The sequence below is a fragment of the Coregonus lavaretus genome (assembly GCF_964263955.1).
Source record: "Coregonus lavaretus genome assembly, chromosome: 17".
Taxonomy (NCBI): Eukaryota; Metazoa; Chordata; class Actinopteri; order Salmoniformes; family Salmonidae; genus Coregonus; species Coregonus lavaretus.
Window position 1 is genome coordinate 15136277 of NC_140004.1, and position 22468 is coordinate 15158744.

Consider the following 22468-nt stretch of genomic DNA (forward strand, 5'->3'; position numbering starts at 1 on the left):
TCCATCCAGTTCGCTTGATTTTTCTTGAATAAGTTCCTCCATTTTCTTTTTCCCCTCTAACTTATTCTGTGCCTCTGTGTTACAGTTTTATTGCTATATATATATATATATATACTGTATGTAATGTTAGTTCCTCTATTTCCCCGTTGGTTGTGACCCATCTTCCCAAGCACCTCTGTGCAGTCCGCTTGATTATTCTATGCTGCCAGGGCCACAATAATATGCCCCCTCTCTGATTGTCAGAGTGTGACTCCCTCCCAATGGGTTACTGCTGTCATTGTTTTTTATTAGTTTTTTTCCTGTGAAGCACATTGCGTTGCATTCCATGTCTGAAATGTGCTGTATAAATAAAGCTTGATTTGATTTGAATGTGTTTTCATTTGTAAACCTTCATTATTACAAATGACAAATGGGCCTAAAAGTAGAGATGTACAATTATCCTGGCATAATCAACAAAACAAAACAAAAATGGTGAAAAACAACTTTATTAGGTTGTCCATTGTAAATTAACAAGGCACTATATTGCCTATGCATACACAATTATTTGGATATAGGACATAGTGAATTGTCTATGAAGACAGTTAAGTGAAAACTATAAATAAAAACATACAGGTTACATAAAACAGTGTATGCATCACAGGAGATTGGTGGCACCTTAATTGGTGGAATGGTATCAAATACATGGTTTCCATGTGTTTGATGCCATTCCATTCGCTCCATTCCAGCTATTATTATGAGCCATCCTCCCCTCAGCAGCCTCCACTGGTATGCATTGAGTAGTGTAATAGAATGAGTAAAAAAAGTCAATGACATTCCGTTATCAGCCACAAGAGGTAACTATAGAGTAAGATTTACAGTCTGGTGTTCAGTTTAACATCTGAAAACAACAGCATTACTAGGGGGTTGTCTTAAAGGTCTCGAACAGTCATTCTGATTCCATGTAAAATAGCCTTTTGGGTGACAAAAAAAAGAAAATCACCCATAATATATTTTTTCCTAATAAAAAAGCTAAGTACTTTCTCTCATGTCAAAATACCAGAAAGTTTGAAAAGACAGACTGAGTAGGCAGGGAGCTAGTAGGCTGAGTGGGCGGGGAGCTAGTAGGCTGAGTAGGCAGGGAGCTAGTAGGCTGAGTAGGCAGGGAGCTAGTAGGCTGAGTAGGCAGGGAGCTAGTAGGCTGAGTAGGCAGGGAGCTAGTAGGCTGAGTGGGCGGGGAGCTCACCTTAACTGGCGGTTCTTTGAAAAAGACAAGAAAGCAGTGAGCAACATAAATGCTGTGAGCAGTGTTGCAGTGACATTATCTCAAGCAAATCTGCTGAAATATAAAGCAACTCAAAATAAATATTAACAGGATATCCCATGGCAAATGCTAGACTAGTAGAAATCTAAATAATATACCACAGTTGATTTTATAGCCAAATGAGGACAACAGCTCTGTGCACAGCTAGCTTGATTTTAAACACTATGCAATCTTTCTATAACAATTAAACAGCAAACTAAGAATCTCACACAGTTAAATCGTCAATCACAGTGTACACCTTATGAGAAGATTAATCAATTGTTGACAGTCAAAAACAATGAACAAACCATAGCATTATTGGAGCACTCACTAAGCTAGGTTTCTTGCATCCAATATCTAAACATATCAGCAGCACAGGTTTCACAAGTCAATTTTCAAACATACAAAACTAAAATCCCTGTCCTTCATGTTTCAAACATCACAGATGCAATTTCAACATATATTCTAAACTAATTCTACATGACCCTGACTTAACTTTAAAAACTTGTCTCCAGCTATAAAAATTGTTTATGTAAAAACATATTACTCTCCTGAAAGTGCTAAAATTGTGTGAAAACAATCAGTAGTCATAAAAAGATGTTGCTTAACCAGGGCTGATGTACTTAAGGAGGGCTGCCTGGCAGCATGATCCAGTAGCAGGGAGTAGGGAGGTTGATTATCATGTTCAGTATAGCATTGCCAGCAGTCAGTCTCTCCTGTTTCATTATGTTCATGTGTTGCTGCTACAGCTCTCGACATAGCTGGGAGGAGCTTCTGTAACAGTTATCAGATAGAAAGAGACATTATTACACAATACCCTCCTAACTACATACTTTCCATCAGAAAGGACATACGTCATGGGCAAAGGCATAAAAGGCATAAATGTCTAAGGAATGGCAATTAGACTCTTACATTCATATTGGATATTAGCCAAGATTCTCAAGCCAGCCACAACTGATACAGTGAGATGACAATACAACACCAGAAACACCTAACCCAAATACTAAATATCAAATTGTGTATTAAGATAACTAAGTAAAAAGTAATTAGCATTAGCACTGCCAATCACTACAGGTTATTCAATAGGAGTGTAAGACTGACCATGTGGGAGTGTGGAGGTGCTGTACTCTGGAGGCAGTAGTGGGTAGAGGGTTGGCATGGAGTTGGCACAGCCCTCAGAGAAGGACGGGACGGTGAAGGTGAAGGCACCCAGCTGGGTGTGGCGCTTGGTAGGGATGGCCTTGATCGCCAGCCCCCTGGCCCCCATGGCCAGATTGTCCATCTCAGCTGGAGGGGCACTCGGGGAGGCAGCTGGAGGGGCGATAGGGAAAGAAGTGGAGACTCTGATCCTGGGAACAGGTTTTGGGGCTGGGTGGGAGGCAGGGCGAGGGGCTGGGGTTGGGGTAGTAGTAGGAGGTCCTTGGTTATAGGAGGATGGCTCAGAGCGGCTGCTGTTTTCTAGCTTGGTAGGCTTGGTGGAGGAGCAAAGAGGATCAGGGGTATGGGGAGGTGGTCTGGAGGGTTGTGCTGACGTGGTGTCCACTGAGATGTTTCCAATGTGGATGGGCAACAAAAACGAAGCCACAGGAGATTTCAGAGAGACCTAATGTACCAGGGAGTAAAGAGGAGAAGGATTCATCAAAACATGTGTTCTAAACTGAGGACCAAAGGGTTTGGCTGTAGAGGAAACAGTAGAGGAATGTTATTGTGAAAAGAGAAAAGTTGCTTACTTGAATAAAGTATTCTATGTTTATTAGGCCACAGCCAGCCAGAGATGACTGGGGCAGAGGAGGTACAATAATCTGCTCCTTCCACTCAACCTGTTTGTCAGCCTTCACCCCAGTACCTTCCACCTGTGCTAAAGTCCTCAAGTCAATCGTAGGCTTCTTTGTCTGGTAAGTCACTTTCTATTGGAGACGAGCACACAGAAATATAGTAGAAAATGTTTCAGTGGTTAAATAAATGCCTTTATCTCTCACCTACACATTGAGACAAGAATTACCACATTGCAGCTTTATAACACCATTGACTAAATCACACTTTTTTGTACAACACTCTTCTGTTGTACATCCATAGCCTTCCTTTATTTCAAGCACTGTAGACTCAGTACTCTGTACCTGCATGAGACAGGCCACCACAGTCCCTGTGGTTTTCCCAGACTGGTTGTCGATCTCTGTGGTCAGTTTGATGACCTGACCAGGGGTGTAGCCCTTCATGTCACTCTGGGCCTTCAGCACCACCGTTCCCGTCTTTACCCCCAGCAGGTAGGTGAAATTCTTAGTAATGGAAGATGAACTAGGTCCCTGGAAACAGGTGGAAAATATAAGGTTAAGACCAGATTCACCAATGTCCTGTTTCTAGGACTTGGATATTTCTGATTAAGTGAAAATGTATCAAATCTGCCAGGGAAGCTCTCACATGGATGTCAGGCACTTCATTGAGGTTGAGGAGACTCAGCAGGTAGAAAGGCTTCTCTGTCTTATAGTCCTTAGAGAAGCGAGAAGTGTCGATGAAAGCCCTCACTCTGTACATAACTTTTCCATATTTCCCTTCAAAAGATGGGGGAAGAGAGGCTATATGGGAGGGAAGGAGTAAAGATATTTAGCACAACATGTCTTTTCACAGAGGCAAGAATACTGGCAACAGACTTGTCAAATGGCCTGTATCTATTGTAATTGTAAAATCTGTGTCATTTGCAACCAGCACCTGCTGTTCAATTTACACCTTCAAGACGTACATTTGAACATCTTGAAGGTATAAATTGAACAGCAGGTGCAGGTTTCAAATGACACAGATTTTAAATCACAACGGACAGTTGATTAGGACCGGTTAGGTTGTTATGAAAGACTACTTTATCAGAGTGTGTCACGGATTCTGCCGAGGCTGCCCCTCCTCCTTGCTTGGGCAGGCTTCGGTGTTCGTCGTCACCGGAATACTAGCTACCGCCGATCTATGTTCTATGTTTCTATGTTCTACCTGTTGTTGTCTGATTGTCACACACCTGTTTCCCATCATGTAATTACTCCTTCCCTATTTAACCCGGTGGCTCCCAATGTGTTTTGTGCGTGTTTGTTTTTCGTTTCGTGTGTCGTTTGGTGAGCGTGTTTGTTCCTCTCTGTGTGGAGGTATTTTGTATTGGTTTCTTTACTTATTCAGTAAAGTACGTTTTCATAGAGTTCTGTGTCCTGCGCCTGACTTTGATTCCACCACATTACACTGACACTCGTGACAGAGTGAAAGGGAATCCCTTCTCAGCTGGAAAGGCAGTCTGTCTGTCTGATAGACCTTATCGATAAGTAATGGGCGGAGGGGTTATGATGTTATCATTGGGCTCCCTCCCTGAGAGCTAAAGCATAGATAAGGCAGAACATGTGATACTGTTTTAAGAATGATCTATCACACTAATTTCCTTAGCATGCAAAGGTTTGAAACATAAAGACAAGAAGGCCATGACAGATTGTTAGCAGAAACTACCACGAGACAAAACACAACAACAAGGGAGAAAGCAACTGTCATACCAGTACAGGAGATAGTATGACAACAGATGGCTTTGCACACTTCAGGGCATCTATGCTCTCAGTCCCTACCACACTAGTCAACAATTGGAGAAGAGGAGGCTAATGGGTACAAGGGTAACTATAAGCTAATAATGAATGATTTATAAACAATTTATAACCCCTTTATAAAGTATACCTCAATGTTAAGTGTTACCTCAATAACGCTTACAAACTGTTCATGGGCACGAGTAAATTACCTTACAATTACTCTACTGTGTGCTCATTTGTAGCACCATTTCCATTCAAGACACATGACATTGGTCCCGATGGTAATCCTCATAATCATTGATGTTAAGCCACAGGAAGCGGTACTGTACTACATTTCTCACATTACTTCTGCTTATAGTGAATGAGCTATGACAGAACTAAAGTAAATACTTACATGCCCCGACATGTCTGATTATAAAATGTAAGGAAAACCCATATCATTTTACATTTTACATTTTAGTCATTTAGCAGACGCTCTTATCCAGAGCGACTTACAGGAGCAATTAGGGTTAAGTGCTTGCTGAAGGGCACATCGACAGATTTTTCACCTAGTCGGCTCGGGGATTAGAACCAGCGACCTTTCGGTTACTGGCACAACGCTCTTACCCACTAAGCTACCTGCCTGCCATATGTTTAAAGGAATGTGGTGCAACAGGTGTGCAAAGCTCCATCACTCAGTGGCCTTACCTGGAATGAGAAACTTGAATGGAAAACTGTGATCTCCCCATTTCAGGGTTCCTGGGACACCGGAAAAAATATAAACAAACATCAGATCAGCTGGCCGGAAAACATTCTGTCCATTAACAATTGTTCCTCTTCTAGGAATCACATTTCACTTTCAGGGTAGAAGGGGAACCTCTGAGAATAGGGATTAAATGTTTGTTTACCTTTTCCTTCTTACATACAGTACCAGTCAAAGGTTTGGACACACCTACTCAAACAAATCAAAATACATTTTATATATTTGAGATTCTTCAAAGGTAGCCACCCTTTGCCTTTATGACAGCTTTGCACATTCCTGGCATTCTCTCAACCAGCTTCATGAGGTAGTCACCTGGAATACATTTCAATTAACAGGTGTGCCTTGTTAAAAGTTAATTTGTGGAATTTCTTTCCTTCTTAATGCGTTTGAGCCAATCAGTTGTGTTGTGACAAGGTAGGGCTCGTATACAGAAGATAGCCTATTTGGTAAAAGACCAAGTTCATATTATGGCAAGAACAGCTCAAATAAGCAAAGAGAAACGACAGTCCATCATTACTTTAAGACATGAAGGTCAGTCAATACGGAAAATTTCAAGAACTTTGAATATTTCTTCAAGTGCAGTCGCAAACACCATCAAGCGCTATGATGAAACTGGCTCTCATGAGGACCGCCACAGGAAAGGAAGACACAGAGTTACCTCTGCTGCAGAGGATAAGTTCATTAAAGTTACCAGCCTCAGAAATTGCAGCCCAAATAAATGCTTCATAGAGTTCAAGTAACAGACATCTCAACATCAACTGTTCAGAGGAGATTGTGTGAATCAGGCCTTCATGGTCGAATTGCTGCAAAGAAACCACTACTAAAGGACACCAATAATATGAAGAGACTTGCTTGGGCCAAGAAACACGAGCAATGGACAATAGACCGGTGGAAATCTGTCCTTTGGTCTGGTGAGTCCAAATGTTAGATTTTTGGTTCCAACCGCCGTGTCTTTGTGAGATGCAGAGTAGGTGAACGGATGATCTCCACATGTGTGGTTCCCACCGTGAAGCATGGAGGAGGAGGTGTGATGGTGTGGGAGTGCTTCCCATCTGGTTTGCGCTTATTGGGAATATAATTTGTTTTTCAACAGGACAATGACCCAACACACCTACAGGCTGTGTAAGGGCTATTTGACCAAGAAGGACAGTGATGGAGTGCTGCATCAGATGACCTGGCCTCCACAAACACCCGACCTCAACCCAATTGAGATAGTTTGGGATGATTTGGACTGCAAAGTGAAGGAAAAGCAGCCAACAAGTGCTCTGCATATGTGGGAACTCCTTCAAGACTGTTGGAAAAGCATTCCAGGTGAAGCTAGTTGAGAGAATGCCACGAGTGTGCAAAGCTGTCATCAAGGCAAAGGGTGGCTACTTTGAAGAATTTGTTTAACACATTTTTGGTTACTACATGATTCCATATGTGTTATTTCATCGTTTGGATTTCTTCACTATTATTCTATAATGTAGAAACTTTTGACTGGTACTGTATGTACAGTGAGGGAAAAAAGTATTTGATCCCCTGCTGATTTTGTACGTTTGCCCACTGACAAAGAAATGATCAGTCTATAATTTTAATGGTAGGTTTATTTGAACAGTAAGAGACAGAATAACAACAAAAAAATCCAGAAAAACGCATGTCAAAAATGTTATAAATTGATTTGCATGTTAATGAGGGAAATACGTATTTGACCCCCTCTCAATCAGAAAGATTTCTGGCTCCCAGGTGTCTTTTATACAGGTAACGAGCTGAGATTAGGAGCATGCTCTTAAAGGGAGTGCTCCTTATCTCAGTTTGTTACCTGTATAAAAGACACCTGTCCACAGAAGCAATCAATCAGATTCCATACTCTCCACCATGGCCAAGACCAAAGAGCTCTCCAAGGATGTCAGGGACAAGATTGTAGACCTACACAAGGCTGGAATGGGCTACAAGACCATTGCCAAGCAGCTTGGTGAGAAGGTGACAACAGTTGGTGCGATTATTCGCAAATGGAAGAAACACAAAATAACTGTAAATCTCCCTCGGCCTTGGGCTCCATGCAAGATCTCACCTCGTGGAGTTGCAATGATCATGAGAACGGTGAGGAATCAGCCCAGAACTACACGGGAGGATCTTGTCAATGATCTCAAGGCAGCTGGGACCATAGTCACCAAGAAAACAATTGGTAACACACTACGCCGTGAAGGACTGAAATCCTGCAGCGCCCGCAAGGTCCCCCTTCTCAAGAAAGCACATATACATGCCTGTCTGAAGTTTGCCAATGAACATCTGAATGATTCAGAGGAGAACTGGGTGAAAGTGTTGTGGTCAGATGAGACCAAAATGGAGCTCTTTGGCATCAACTCAACTCGCCGTGTTTGGAGGAGGAGGAATGCTGCCTATGACCCCAAGAACACCATCCCCACCGTCAAACATGGAGGTGGAAACATTATGCTTTGGGGGTGTTTTTCTTCTAAGGGGACAGGACAACTTCAACGCATCAAAGGGACGATGGACGGGGCCATGTACCGTCAAATCTTGGTTGAGAACCTCCTTCCCTCAGACAGGGCATTGAAAATGGGTCGTGGATGGGTATTCCAGCATGACAATGACCCAAAAAAACACGGCCAAGGCAACAAAGGAGTGGCTCAAGAAGAAGCACATTAAGGTCCTGGAGTGGCCTAGCCAGTCTCCAGACCTTAATCCCATAGAAAATCTGTGGAGGGAGCTGAAGGTTTGAGTTGCCAAACATCAGCCTCGAAACCTTAATGACTTGGAGAAGATCTGCAAAGAGGAGTGGAACAAAATCCCTCCTGAGATGTGTGCAAACCTGGTGGCCAACTACAAGAAACGTCTGACCTCTGTGATTGCCAACAAGGGTTTTGCCACCAAGTACTAAGTCATGTTTTGCAGAGGGGTCAAATACTTATTTCCCTCATTAAAATGCAAATCAATTTATAACATTTTTGACATGCGTTTTTCTGGATTTTTTTGTTGTTATTCTGTCTCTCACTGTTCAAATAAACCTACCATTAAAATGATAGACTGATCATTTCTTTGTCAGTGGGCAAACGTACAAAATCAGCAGGGGATCAAATACTTTTTTCCCTCACTGTAGGTGATGAAGGAAATATCCATTACAAAACAATGATTTACTGGAAGGTGTGTATGTTTCATTTAAAAGGAACCAGTTATGCCATAACTGAAGTGTCTAAGTCAGAAGGGGAAAAGTGAGGTGAATGTGGACTGAAGCTCCAAAGGTGAGGAGGAAGCAGGTAAAGACCCAGTTGACAGTACCTTTATCTGCCACAGAGAGAGTGCTGCTGAAGTACTGCTCCTCCACTGTCCAGGCTGTGTCATTGATCTTGCTGGTGACACCACATAAGCCTTGGCAATTGACCTTGATATCTGGAGGGATAACATATAGTAAAACACATGAACATAAGAGAACTTGAGGTCCTCAGACTTCAAAACAATAGGCAGATACAAACAGAAGCTGAGCATAGTATTGTATTCTTCATAGGCCTTTTAGGATAGTTTACATTCTCAGGGATATCATGTTATTTTCTTGCAAACAAAGCCCCAAAGCACCTTTTGTGGACACCTATTTTAACACATCACACAGAATATTTATATAAAAAACAGAACTAAAAAGCAAAATCTAATTCTGAGGAATCCAAACACAAAGACCAGTAAAAGAAAGACATACAGGTAACTGCCAAAATAAAGGAAACACCAAATGAAAGTGTCTTAATAGAGCATTGTGCCGCCAGAACAGCTTCAATGAGCCTTGGCATATCTGTTGACTGTGACACACACATCCTTTAAAACCCCCTATGATCCTTTGAAACCCTTCTTTAAAAAGTAATCTCTTCTTCTAGCCATAGTAGCCAAAATAAATGGGCAACTGAACATTTCTATACATGACCCTAAGCATGATGGGATGTTAATTGCTTAATTAACTCAGGAACACCACCTGTGGAAGCATGTGCTTTCAATATACTTTGTATCCCTCATTTACTCAAGTGTTTCCTTTATTTTGGCAGTTAGCTGTAGTTTTCCTGGTGTGATGTAATGCGGCACCCTTTATCAGTTTGCTTTCCTCAGTGAGTCACATGCCTGGCAGCAAAACTCTCCAAAACACACTGAAGCCCATGAGCACAGAAATTAAAGGGTACTAAATGGGAGTCCTAGTGGGGGATTAGAAACAGCTCTTGGCTAGCAGTGTGCATGGTTATGACCCAGATTAATTAATAGTTCAATCAATCATAATTCTGGTTGGAGCCCAGTAAGACCTTGACAGTCCTGGAGGAGGATGGCCAAGTAAAAACTTATCAACAAACCCTGTAGAAGTATGAAGTGCAGTACTCTGATTGATATTCAGTTAAATATTCTGGCTACATCATACAAGAAGTTTAATTCTAACTTCCCGTTATTACTTTTTAAGAACATGAGAGTGGGTCCACTTTACAGTCTAGAAATTACATTTACATTTTAGTCATTTAGCAGACGCTCTTATCCAGAGCGACTTACAGTTAGTGAGTGCATACATTTTTCATACTTGTTTCATTTTTCATAGAAATGTGCTCTTGTAGGGAGTACCACCTCTTGTGAAAAGTGTTGGTCCCAGAATTTTTTTTTCCATACGCACAAAAAGCTTATTTCTCTCAAATTTTGTTCACAAATTTGTTTACATCCCTGTTAGTGAGCATTTCTGCTTTGCCAAGATAATCCATCCACCTGACAGGTGTGGCATATCAAGAAGCTGATTAAACAGTATGATCATTACACAGGTGCACTTTGTGCTGGGGACTATAAAAGGCCACTCTAAAATGTGCAGTTTTGTCACACAACACAATGCCACAGATGTCTCAATTAAGGGAATGTGCAATTGGCATACTGACTGCAGGAATGTCCACCAGAGCTGTTGCCAGAGAATTGAATGTTAATTTCTCTACCATAATCCGCCTCCAACGTCATTTTAGAGAATTTGGCAGTACGTCCAACCGGCCTCACAACCGTGCCAGCCCAGGACCTCCACATCCGGCTTCTTCACCTGCGGGATCGTCTGAGACCAGCCACCCGGACAGCTGATGAAACTGGTTTTGCACAACTGAAGAACTTCAGACACCGTCTCGGGGAAACTCATCTGCGTGCTCGTCGTCCTCACCAGGGTCTTGACTTCAGTGAGCAAATGCTCACCTTTGATAGTCATTGGCATGATGGAGATGTGTGCTCTTCACGGATGAATCCCGGTTTCAATTGTACCGGGCAGATGGCAGACAGCGTGTATGGCGTCGTGTGGGTGAGCGGTTTGCTGATGTCACTGTTGTGAACAGAGTGTCCCATGGTGGCGGTGGGGTTATGGTATGAGCAGGCATATGCTAAGGACAACGAACACAATTGCATTTTATCGATGGCTATTTGAATGCACAGAGATACCGTGATGAGATCCTGAGGCCCATTGTCGTCCCATTCATCCACCAACCTTCACCTCATGTTTCAGCATGATAATGCATGGCCCCATGTCGCAAGGATCTGTACACAATTCCTGGAAGCTGAAAATGTCCCGGTTCTTCCATGGCCTGCATACTCACAAGACATGTCACCCATTGAGCACGTTTGGAATGCTCTGGATCGACGTGTACGACAGTGTGTTCCAGTTCCCGTCAATATCCAGAAACTTTGCATCGTCATTGAAGACGAGTTGGACAACATTCCACAGGCAACAATTAACAGCCTGATCAACAAGGAGATGTGTCACGCTGCATGAGGCAAATGGTGGTTACACCAGATACTGACTGGTTTTCTGATCCACGCCCCAACTTTTTTTTTTAAAGGTATCTGTGACCAACAGATGCATATCTGTATTCCCAGTCATGTGAAAGCTATAGATTAAGGCCCAATTGACTGATTTCCTTATATGAACTCTAACTCAGTAAAATCTCAGAAATTGTTGCGTTTATATTTTTGTTCAGTGTAATTTGAAGTCCTCACAACTCATGGGTCAGATAACCAATACTATAGTAACTTGGGAGGGTTATCAAGTTCATTAAACATCAGTTATCAACAACAGTGCAGCCAGTGACTCCGCTCAGTATCTAAATGCAATGACTCAAGCTGCTACAGCCTGACCTGTTTTTCCTGACCTGTAATGTAAACAAACCAGAGGTCCAACACAAGACATGGAGCAGAAACTTCCATGACACAAAACGCCTTCAGTGTAATGAGGGCAATTTAGTTTCCATGTTGGCTAAGGTTCAGAGAAAATATATATTCAACTATTTGTTTTACCGTGGACTTAAAAAAACATCAAAAAATGTTTTTTCTAACTCTATGCAATGTCTCAAAACATGTTTGATCACCCACAGTACAATTTTGTTGAAAATATGAGTGAATGAGTGCGTTTGTTCTACCAACAACAAGTGATAGGGATGAGGGTGACCACAACCTGTCAATAGCAGCAGGTAGCTTAGTGGTTAAGAGCTTTGTGCCAGTAACCAAAAGGTCACTGGTTCTAATCCCCGAGCCGATGTGCCCTTGAGCAAGGCACTTAACCCTAATTGCTCCTGTAAGTCGCTCTGGATAAGAGCGTCTGCTGAATGACCAAAAAAATTAAATAACTAGCCATTTGAGATCCTTGACATAAGGCACACAGTTCCATTGAAAAATGCAATGTTCTATCCTACTACATTTCTGGCATAAAACAACTTGAGTTTATGCTTGCCTTATTGCCATTTCATCCTTGGGTTAAAATGTTAATGGCAAACAAATCTTGTTTTTTGTTAATTTTTCCTGTTAAGATATGGTAAACAACTAATTCCATTCATCAACAGTCCCAAAAAATTACGGTCAAATGTGTCCTCTCTGACAGTACCTTTAAATGAGACTGATCACCTTGTCCCCCCCAACGCAGCTATAGAAAGCGTATGTTCGAGTGATCGCATACAAACAGTATTTATTCAATTCAGTTCAACCCAACACCTCAAATATTTACAGTTGTAGGCTACACATTCATCACCAGAAACGAATAAATACAAAACATTCAATGTAGGCTGCTGTAAATAAAATGCGCGTTACAAATCACACCCTTGTGTTTGTTTCAGTGAACACTAATTTACTTTCTTGTCAGTCCGAGGAGACGACGAAGGTTTGAAAATTGCCAAAGTAAGACTGGAAATAGTGACGTTTTCAGAACGTTACCTTTAAATAGTAGAGCATGGGCGGTTGTGATTTTCAGGGTGCCTGAAACGGACTCTCCGGGACTATAAACAACTTTATTGTCCTTAAAAGTGATGACAAATTCTTGCAGTTGTCCCATGTTTCCTATCATGAGCGGGTGGCACCGAAGGGTCTATCACCTGTGCTCTGTGGAAGCGTTTTGTTCCCATCCATCCAGCCTCTCAACGTGACGTCACTAACATGAAACTCGAGACGTGCCTCTAAAATACAAATCAGGGTGTCTGATATGCCTACTGTATGGAAAGTTAACACTCTCACCTTCAGTGTTTGTGAAATGACAACTATTTGTACATTTGTAAGGGCTTTTAAAAATATATTTAAAAATAAAAGCAAAAGATCACAGAAACAGTAATTATATTACAAAATATGATAATTACAATTCATAAAAATAAAATACAATAAAACCCCAAAAACTATTAGTTTGGCAGTTAAAAGTTGACCCATTATGACCCGCATGCAGATAATTATCAATGAGACATGAATATGGAAGTGAGAGAAAGCTGCATACTGTACATAGAATGAGATACATTCAATGATATTGCTGGTATATTGATAACCTTACGGTCTCTGACTGTGACTCACACAAAGCTCTGTTGTACTTCTTTAAGTGTCCATCCACCCTGAAAGTCAGTGACTGCTGTTGGCTGGGATGGATGGTTATGTTTGAGATGGTGGTCAGGGACTGGAGGGTCATGGAGGATGACACTGTGCTGGTCATCTTGAGAAGAAATTGATGTAGAGTGGAAATAGACTTAGCTTAAAACACCTTTGAATGAAAATATATGAAGAGTAATACTACTTAGGATGGAAATTATCACATTGATGTTTCTCATTTTCATGTATTCAAAAAAATGGCAGAATGTATTAAGTACTACTTAAGTAGTTTTGGGGGGTATCTGTACTTGACTATGCATATGTTTGATTACTTTGACTTTTACTTCACTAAAATAATGTACTTTTTACTCCATACATTTTCCCTGACACCCAAAAGTACTCATTACACTTTGAATGCTTAGCAGGACAGGAAAATTGTCCAATTCACACACTTGTCAAGAGAACATCCCTGGTCATCCCTACTGCCTCTGATCTAGAGGACTCACTAAACAAAAATGCTTCGTTTGTAAATTATGTCTGAGTGTTGGCATGTGCCCTTGGCTATCCGTAAATTGATTTGATCGTGCCTTCTGGTTTGCTTAATATAAGGTATTCGAAATGATTTATACTTTTACTTTTGATACTTAAATACAGTGGGGAAAAAAAGTATTTAGTCAGCCACCAATTGTGCAAGTTCTCCCACTTAAAAAGATGAGAGGCCTGTAATTTTCATCATAGGTACACGTCAACTATGACAGACAAATTGAGAATTTGTCCAGAAAATCACATTGTAGGATTTTTAATGAATTTATTTGCAAATTATGGTGGAAAATAAGTATTTGGTCAATAACAAAAGTTTCTCAATACTTTGTTATATACCCTTTGTTGGCAATGACACAGGTCAAACGTTTTCTGTAAGTCTTCACAAGGTTTTCACACACTTTTACTGGTATTTTGGCCCATTCCTCCATGCAGATCTCCTCTAGAGCAGTGATGTTTTGGGGCTGTCGCTGGGCAACACAGACTTTCAACTCCCTCCAAAGATTTTCTATGGGGTTGAGATCTGGAGACTGGCTAGGCCACTCCAGGACCTTGAAATGCTTCTTACGAAGCCACTCCTTCGTTGCCCGGGCGGTGTGTTTGGGATCATTGTCATGCTGAAAGACCCAGCCACGTTTCATCTTCAATGCCCTTGCTGATGGAAGGAGGTTTTCACTCAAAATCTCACGATACATGGCCCCATTCATTCTTTCCTTCACACGGATCAGTCGTCCTGGTCCCTTTGCAGAAAAACAGCCCCAAAGCATGATGTTTCCACCCCCATGCTTCACAGTAGGTATGGTGTTCTTTGGATGCAACTCAGCATTCTTTGTCCTCCAAACACAACGAGTTGAGTTTTTACCAAAAAGTTCCATTTTGGTTTCATCTGACCATATGACATTCTCCCAATCCTCTTCTGGATCATCCAAATGCACTCTAGCAAACTTCAGACAGGCCTGGACATGTACTGGCTTAAGCAGGGGGACACGTCTGGCACTGCAGGATTTGAGTCCCTGGCGGCGTAGTGTGTTACTGATGGTAGGCTTTGTTACTTTGGTCCCAGCTCTCTGCAGGTCATTCACTAGGTCCCCCTGTGTGGTTCTGGGATTTTTGCTCACCGTTCTTGTGATCATTTTGACCCCACGGGGTGAGATCTTGCGTGGAGCCCCAGATCGAGGGAGATTATCAGTGGTCTTGCATGTCTTCCATTTCCTAATAATTGCTCCCACAGTTGATTTCTTCAAACCAAGCTGCTTACCTATTGCAGATTCAGTCTTCCCAGCCTGGTGCAGGTCTACAATTTTGTTTCTGGTGTCCTTTGACAGCTCTTTGGTCTTGGCCATAGTGGAGTTTGGAGTGTGACTGTTTGAGGTTGTGGACAGGTGTCTTTTATACTGATAACAAGTTCAAACAGGTGCCATTAATACAGGTAACGAGTGGAGGACAGAGGAGCCTCTTAAAGAAGAAGTTACAGGCCTGTGAGAGCCAGAAATCTTGCTTGTTTGTAGGTGACCAAATACTTATTTTCCACCATAATTTGCATATACATTCATAAAAAATCCTACAATGTGATTTTCTGGATTTATTTTCTCAATTTGTCTGTCATAGTTGACGTGTACCTATGATGAAAATTACAGGCCTCTCTCATCTTTTTAAGTGGGAGAACTTGCACAATTGGTGGCTGACTAAATACTTTTTTTCCCCACTGTATATTTTAGCAATTACATTTACTTATGATACTTAAGTATATTTCAAACCAAATACTTTGATACTTTTACTCAAGTAGTATTTTACTGGGTGACTTTAAATTTTACTTGAGTCATTTTCTATTAAGGTATCTTTACTTTTACTCAAGTATGACAGTTGGGTACTTTTTCCACCACTGCTGGATTTAAACTATAACATCCAAAAGATGAGGAAAGGTAGCCTAAAATCAAACATTTACAAACCATGATTTTAATATCTAGACTGTAACTCTGAATTTCTAACTGTATGTTGTTGACAGTAAGAAATCATGTCGCTCTCTACCCTCCCTATGATCATGCCAAAGACAGTGTTATTATAAGCCCATAAGAAGAGAGAATTTACCAAGACTTTTAAAGCATTACAGGAGTAAAATTTAATTTAAAATGAAGGCTGTGAAAAAGGTATTCCTTTTAAAATGCATACGATAAACACTTTAGTTTTAAACAGAGCATGTTCATAGGTTTTGCTTTACAATTACAATACGCCATATGACAGTACAGTTGAAGTCAGAAGTTTACATACACCTTAGCCAAATACATTTAAACTCTGTTTTTCACAATTCCTGACATTTAATCCTAGTAAAAATACCCTGTCTTAGGTCAGTTAGGATCACCACTTTGTTTTAAGAATGTGAAATGTCAGAATAATAGTAGAGAGAATTATTTATTTCAGCTTTTATTTATTTCATCACATTCCCAGTGGGTCAGAAGTTTACATACACTCAATTCGTATTTGGTAGCATTGCCTTTAAATTGTTCAACTTGGGTCAAATGTTTTGGGTAGCCTTCCACAAGCTTCCCACAATAAGTTGGGTGAATTTTGGCCCATTCCTCCTGACAGAGCTGGTGTAACTGAGTCAGGTTTGTAGGCCTTCTTGCTCGCACACACTTTTTCAGTTCTGCCCTCAAATGTTCTATAGGATTGAGGTCAGGGCTTTGTGATGGCCACTCCAATACCTTGACTTTGTTGTCCTTAAGCCATTTTTCCACAACTTTGGATGTGTGCTTGGGGTCATTGTCCATTTGGAAGACCCATTTGCGACCAAGCTTCAACTTCCTGACTGATGTCTTGAGATGTTGCTTCAATATATCTACATAATTTTCCTTCCTCATGATGTCATGTTTTGCAGAGGGGTCAAATACTTATTTCCCTCATTAAACTGCAAATCAATTTATAACATTGTTGACATCAAATCAAATCAAATTTTATTGGTCACATGCGCCGAATACAACAGGTGCAAACATCACAGTGAAATGCTTACTTACAGCCCTTAACCAACATGCGTTTTTCTGGATTTTTTTGTTGTTATTCTGTCTCTCACTGTTCAAATAAACCTACCATTAAAATTATAGACTGATCATTTCTTTGTCAGTGGGCAAACTTACAAAATCAGCAGGGGATCAAATACTTTTTTTCCCTCACTGTAGATAATAAAACTATACTTTCTCAGGATTATGAAGACACTGAGCAAATGTGATGAGATAACTATGAGGTTCCTTATTCAAGACGTGTTCGAATGCTGGGTGTGGATGTTTTCCTTGTGTTCTAATACAATGGAGGGAGAATCAATAGCAGCATTGTAGCTGATCTGGTCATTTGTGGCAGGGTCTTCTTTGAACTTCACATCAAATTTTCTGAGAGACCCATGAATAGCCTTAACAAAATTGTGTGATCCAAAACAGTAAAGCAATGGGTCCAGACAGCAGTTTGCTCCAGCCAAAATCCAGGAAAAATAGTATGCGGTCTCCACCTGCAGAAGGATGCATTGTTCTGGAAAGTACTTCTTTAACACAACAGCCACAGTGCGTATCACGTTCAAAGGCATGAAGCACAGTCCAAATATCACCAGACACATGGCCACCATTTTACGGGACTTGGCCTTAATACCACGGCCCTTAAACGTGTTGATATTGATGCGAGACACTGATCTTGCTATCTGAACATAGCAGGTTACTGCCACTGAGAAAGGCATTAGGAACCCAAGGATGAGCAAAACGAAGTTGATGGCAAAGTAGGTGTCAATGTAATCTCGCTGATGAATGCTTAGACATTGTGTGCGGTTTCCCACTTGACTTGTGTTTAAGAAGGAGAAACAGGCAATCCCCTTAGCCAGCAAAACCAGCCAGACTCCAGCACACAGCTTCTGAACAAACGCCTTTCGTTTCATGCGGGAGCCTTGTTTAAACTGGACAACTGCCATGTATCGATGAATGCTGATGAGTGTGAGGAACAGGATACTGCCATAGAAGTGAATGATCAGCAGGGCAATCTTCAACTTGCACAGAAAAGCTCCAAAGGGCCAGTGGCTACCCATGACAAAGTATGTTGCCATAAATGGTGCAACTGGTGTGATGATGGCATCACTGACAGCCAAATGAAACTGCAAGACGGCACCAGAGCTCCACTGTGGTATACGGCAGCAGAAGACCCACAGACTGAAACTGTTGAGGAAGAAACCAACCAGGAAGACCAAGAGGAGGAAAACAGTGATGGAGACATGCTGGGGTTCCACTATACAGAGACTGCTGTTGGTTGTGATGTTGCCCAGAGGCAGCATGGACGCAGACATTGTGCTGTTCATCTTGGGATGGGATGTAGGGGGATGCAGGATATAAACATTCACCTTGAAAAATTGAAAATGGATGGATTGCTAGTCAGACCACAAAGAAACTTGCATGAAATTGTACATATTTAGTAGAAAAAATAAGTTACACTGTGTGTTACATCCTTGTCAATTCTTATAAAGCGGTGTTTAGTGTAGCCAGATAGTAGAACTGAAAAGCCACAGAACAGGATGTAAAATGTATAACTGAAGTGAGAAAAGATCTCACGAGTGACATCAACTTTGTCGCAAAAAATAGAACTCCCTTATTTAAAGTATAAATATTACGAAAAAGTATTAAAAATGTATGCACTCACTCTGGATAAGAGCGTCTGCTAAATGACTAAAATGTAAAAATGTAAATCTAATTCAAGCTTACATAACTGAAAGCAATTGTGAAAAGTATTTCTGAATCCAATGAGATGAAGGTTACAATATCTCTACACAATGGAACTTTCAGAAATATTCTGCATTATGGAGAAGCTCGTGATCATGATGAAAAGTCATAAAAATCTACTTTTTAGTAGGCTACTTACTTAAGCTTGCACTTGTAGTCCATCAGTGGGACAACATCTGAATGACAAACATGTTATAACTTCCCGAATACTATGAGGTGGTTGCCCACAATCATGATATGTAAAGCATACAGAAGCGGAACTGCTCTTTCTCATTACCACATGATGGTGTACAGCACACATATGATCTAAACCTAATTATTTTTTCCTGTGTGGTTCTAGGAGTTGCAACCCCTAACATTATTATAGTCAGGTTGTGACATCACTTCACTGAATACATTAATTTAATTTTGAAATTTTATTGTAGCATTTTCAAACAAGTCCATACAAACTTTCACCTTCAAGACCCGGCCAGTTTGTCATAGTCAATGTACAAACAGGCCTACTGGTTGCACAAAAATGGCCACTACATTATCTTGCTGATAAATTGTTCCTGAGTAATGGATGTAATGTAAATAAACAGGAAAAACATATTTTATTAATTCAATGTTTTAAAATTATCCTAGTAATCTTTTATTTTGTGTCTTTCCTAGGTCCAGTCATTTAGATGTTTTTGTAGCCTATTTTGATTGTAGTGTCTAGGTGATATTAGAATCAGTATTGCTACATTGAGAATTCCAAATTCTTTACTTTGTCCAATTACCATAGCAATGCCAATGAACTTTAAAGTGGAACTGACAGTGTTAACTACTTTGCAGATATGAAACAAACAGACAATCATAATATCAGTAAAAAATATCAAATTCCCAGTTTATGCTACAAAGCCAACTTCATAAGAGGTTTTACAAATAGGTTATATTGGAGTCAACATTCCATGACGTAAACTAAGGCATTGTTGGCAGAATAGATTGATGCAGTTTAATGCATGATTAATACAATTCACCAACACATTTCTTGGTAGTCCAAAAAATATTCCTAGCAGGTTGTAAATCACAGCTGTCCTGGTTGCCTCCATTCGGGATGCACTGTTTCAGTTACAATGACTCAATATTTTGGACAAAAATGGACGAATGTAACTAAGGCTGCGACTGTCAATACAATCAAACTAGCAAGGGCAATGATCACAAGTCAGTCAACATGGCAAATAGGCTAGCATATCTATTTATGTAGCATGCTAAAAACACAGAGCGTAACGTTAGCTAGATAGCTAGCTGCTAGGAGGATGTCATGTCATTGGAGGAGTGGGTGAGTGATTTACTTTTTCCCTCATATCGTTTTTCGGTGGCTTTACACAGCTAGAGATGCAGGTGTAATTTGGTTAGCTAGCAAGAACTTGAACAACTGTTATCCAGTTTGCATATCTCTTGCGTTCGCAAATTCACTCTGGCTATCTATCAGAGCACTGTCATCTGAGTGTGCCAGAGAACAGAATAACTGATTAATTTACTAATGCGCAACACCCACTGAATGTGACTGGTGTCAGTAAATGTATGCAAAAAACTAAGTAATAGTTAGTCACGAACGCTCTAGATAACATGTAAACAGCCTAACCAGATCTGCTAGAACGAGTAAAATGGTCAGAGTGAGGCGTTCTCTCATTTGTGTGTGGAAGTAGCTAGCTAGCAAGCTAGCCGACTTTAGCCAGTTAGCTTGGGTGCTTGGTTGGGACAAGCATGCATTGGCAGGCAAGCTGCAAAAGGATGAGTAGGCTACAATTCCCCATCGTTTATCCGTCCAATTTTGACGGCCAACTAGCTAAAGTTTGAGAGGATTTATCTAATGTTCCATCATTCGATTTTAGCTCATCTTGCTCTGGCAAGCATTCGTTGTTGATCTTGCCGTTGTTGATGTGCATAACTGAAGGAGAGATTGCCTACCTTTTCATGGTTGTTTGATCAATAGGAAGGTAAAGTTCCCAAATGTAAGAGGACTCCCGTGGTATTTACATATGTGTAGAAATCCATTCAGGTGTATTTTGTGGCTTAGACAGCCCATCTTAATCTTTTCTTTTTATTGGCCAGTCTGAGATATGGCTTTTTCTTTGCAACTATGCCTAGAGGTCAGCATCCCAGACTCGCCTCTTCACTGTTGACGTTGAGACTGGTGTTTTGCGGGTACTATTTAATGAAGCATTAACACACCTACTCATTCAAGGGTTTTTCTTCATTTTTACATTGTAGAATAATAGTGAAGACATCAAAACTATGAAATAACACATATGGAATCATGTAGTAACCAAAAAAGTGTTAAACAAATCAAAATATATTTTATATTTGAGATTCTTCAAATAGCCACCCTGCCTTGAAGACAGCTTTGCACACTCTTGGCATTCTCTCAACCAGCATCATGAGGTAGTCACCTGGAATGCATTTCAAATAACAGGTGTGCCTTGTTAAAAGTTAATTTGTGGAATCTCTTTCCTTCTTAATGCGTTTGAGCCAATCGTTGTGTTGTGACAGAGGATAGCGCTATTTGGCAAAAGACCAAGTCCATATTATGGCAAGAACAGCTCAAATAAGCAAAGAGAAATGACAGTCCATCATTACTTTTAAGACATGAAGGTTAGTCAATCTGGAAAATGTATATATCTACATACATACACACACACACAAAAGTATGTGGACACCCTTTCAAATTAGTGGATTCGGCTATTTCAGCCACACCCGTTGCTGAGAGGTGTATAAAATTGAGCACACCGCCATGCAATCTCCATAGGAAAAAACATTGGCAGACAAATGGCCTTACTGAAGAGCTCAGTGACTTTCAACGTGGCACCATCATAGTATGCCACCTTTCCAACAAGTAAGTTCATCAAATTTCTGACATGCTAGAGCTGCCCCGGTCAACCGTAAGTGCTGTTATTGTGAAGTGGAAACGTCTAGGAGCAACAATGGCTCAGCCGTGAAGTGTTAGGCCACACAAGCTCACAGAACGGGACCGCCAAGTGCTGAAGCATGTAGCACGTAAAAATCATCTGCCCTCGGTTGTAACACTCACTACAGAGTTCCAAACTGCCTCTGGAAGCAACGTCAGCAGAATAGCTGTTCGTTGGGAGCTTCATGAAATGGGTTTCCATGGCCGAGCAGCCGCACACAAGCCTAAGATGACCATGCCAAGCGTCGGCTGGAGCAGTGGAAGCTTGTTCTCTGGAGTGATGAATCACACTTCACCATCTGGCAGTCCGAAGGACGAATCTGGGTTTGGCGGATGCCAGGAGAAAGCTACCTGTCCGAATGAATAGTGCCAACTGTAAAGTTTGGTGGAGGAGTAATAATGGTCTGGGGCTGTTTTTCATGGTTCGGGCTAGGCCCCTTAGTTCCAGTGAAGGGAAATCTTAACGCTACAGCATACAATTACATTCTAAACAATTCTGTGCTTCCAACTTGGTGGCAACAGTTTGGGGAAGGTTCTTTCCTGTTTCAGCATGACAATGCCCCCATGCACAACACGAAGCCCATACAGAAATGGTTTGTCGAGATCGGTGTGGAAGAACTTGACTGGCCTGCACAGAGCCCTGACCTGAATTGCAGACTGCGAGCCTAATCCCCCAACATCAGTGCCCAACTTCACTAATGCGCTTGTAGCTGAATGGAAGCAAGTCCCCGCAGCAATGTTCCAACATCTAGCGGAAAGCCTTCCCAGAAGAATGGAGGCTGTTGTAGCGGCAAAAGGGGGACGAACTCCATATTAAATGCTCATGATTTTGGAATGAGATGTTCGACGAGCAGCTGGCCACATACC

General features: G+C 41.1%; 2 protein-coding genes across 4 annotated transcripts; both read right to left on the minus strand.

Moving 5' to 3' along the window:
* Window positions 1-468: 468 nt before the first annotated feature.
* Window positions 469-12918, minus strand: LOC311144804 (arrestin domain-containing protein 1-like). Of its 3 annotated transcripts, none has more exons than XR_014614534.1 (9): window positions 12752-12918; window positions 8846-8956; window positions 5512-5562; window positions 3698-3852; window positions 3397-3582; window positions 3010-3186; window positions 2381-2882; window positions 1903-2053; window positions 471-1236 (listed from the first exon to the last, which is right to left on the minus strand). XR_014614534.1 is itself a non-coding variant. In XM_084180945.1 (8 exons), the coding sequence occupies exons 1-8, from the start codon at window positions 12879-12881 to the stop codon at window positions 2010-2012; spliced, it is 1356 nt and encodes a 451-aa protein (XP_084037071.1). In that variant the 5' UTR covers window positions 12882-12918; the 3' UTR covers window positions 469-2009. The 3 variants fall into 3 exon arrangements, 1 of the variants encoding a protein (XP_084037071.1); XR_014614535.1 differs by having other exon boundaries at window positions 1889-2053; XM_084180945.1 differs by having other exon boundaries at window positions 469-2053.
* Window positions 12919-17022: 4104 nt separating this feature from the next.
* On the minus strand, window positions 17023-18876 carry LOC311144807 (P2Y purinoceptor 2-like). The gene has a single exon (XM_084180949.1). The coding sequence runs from the start codon at window positions 18249-18251 to the stop codon at window positions 17172-17174; it is 1080 nt and encodes a 359-aa protein (XP_084037075.1). The 5' UTR covers window positions 18252-18876; the 3' UTR covers window positions 17023-17171.
* Window positions 18877-22468: the final 3592 nt, after the last annotated feature.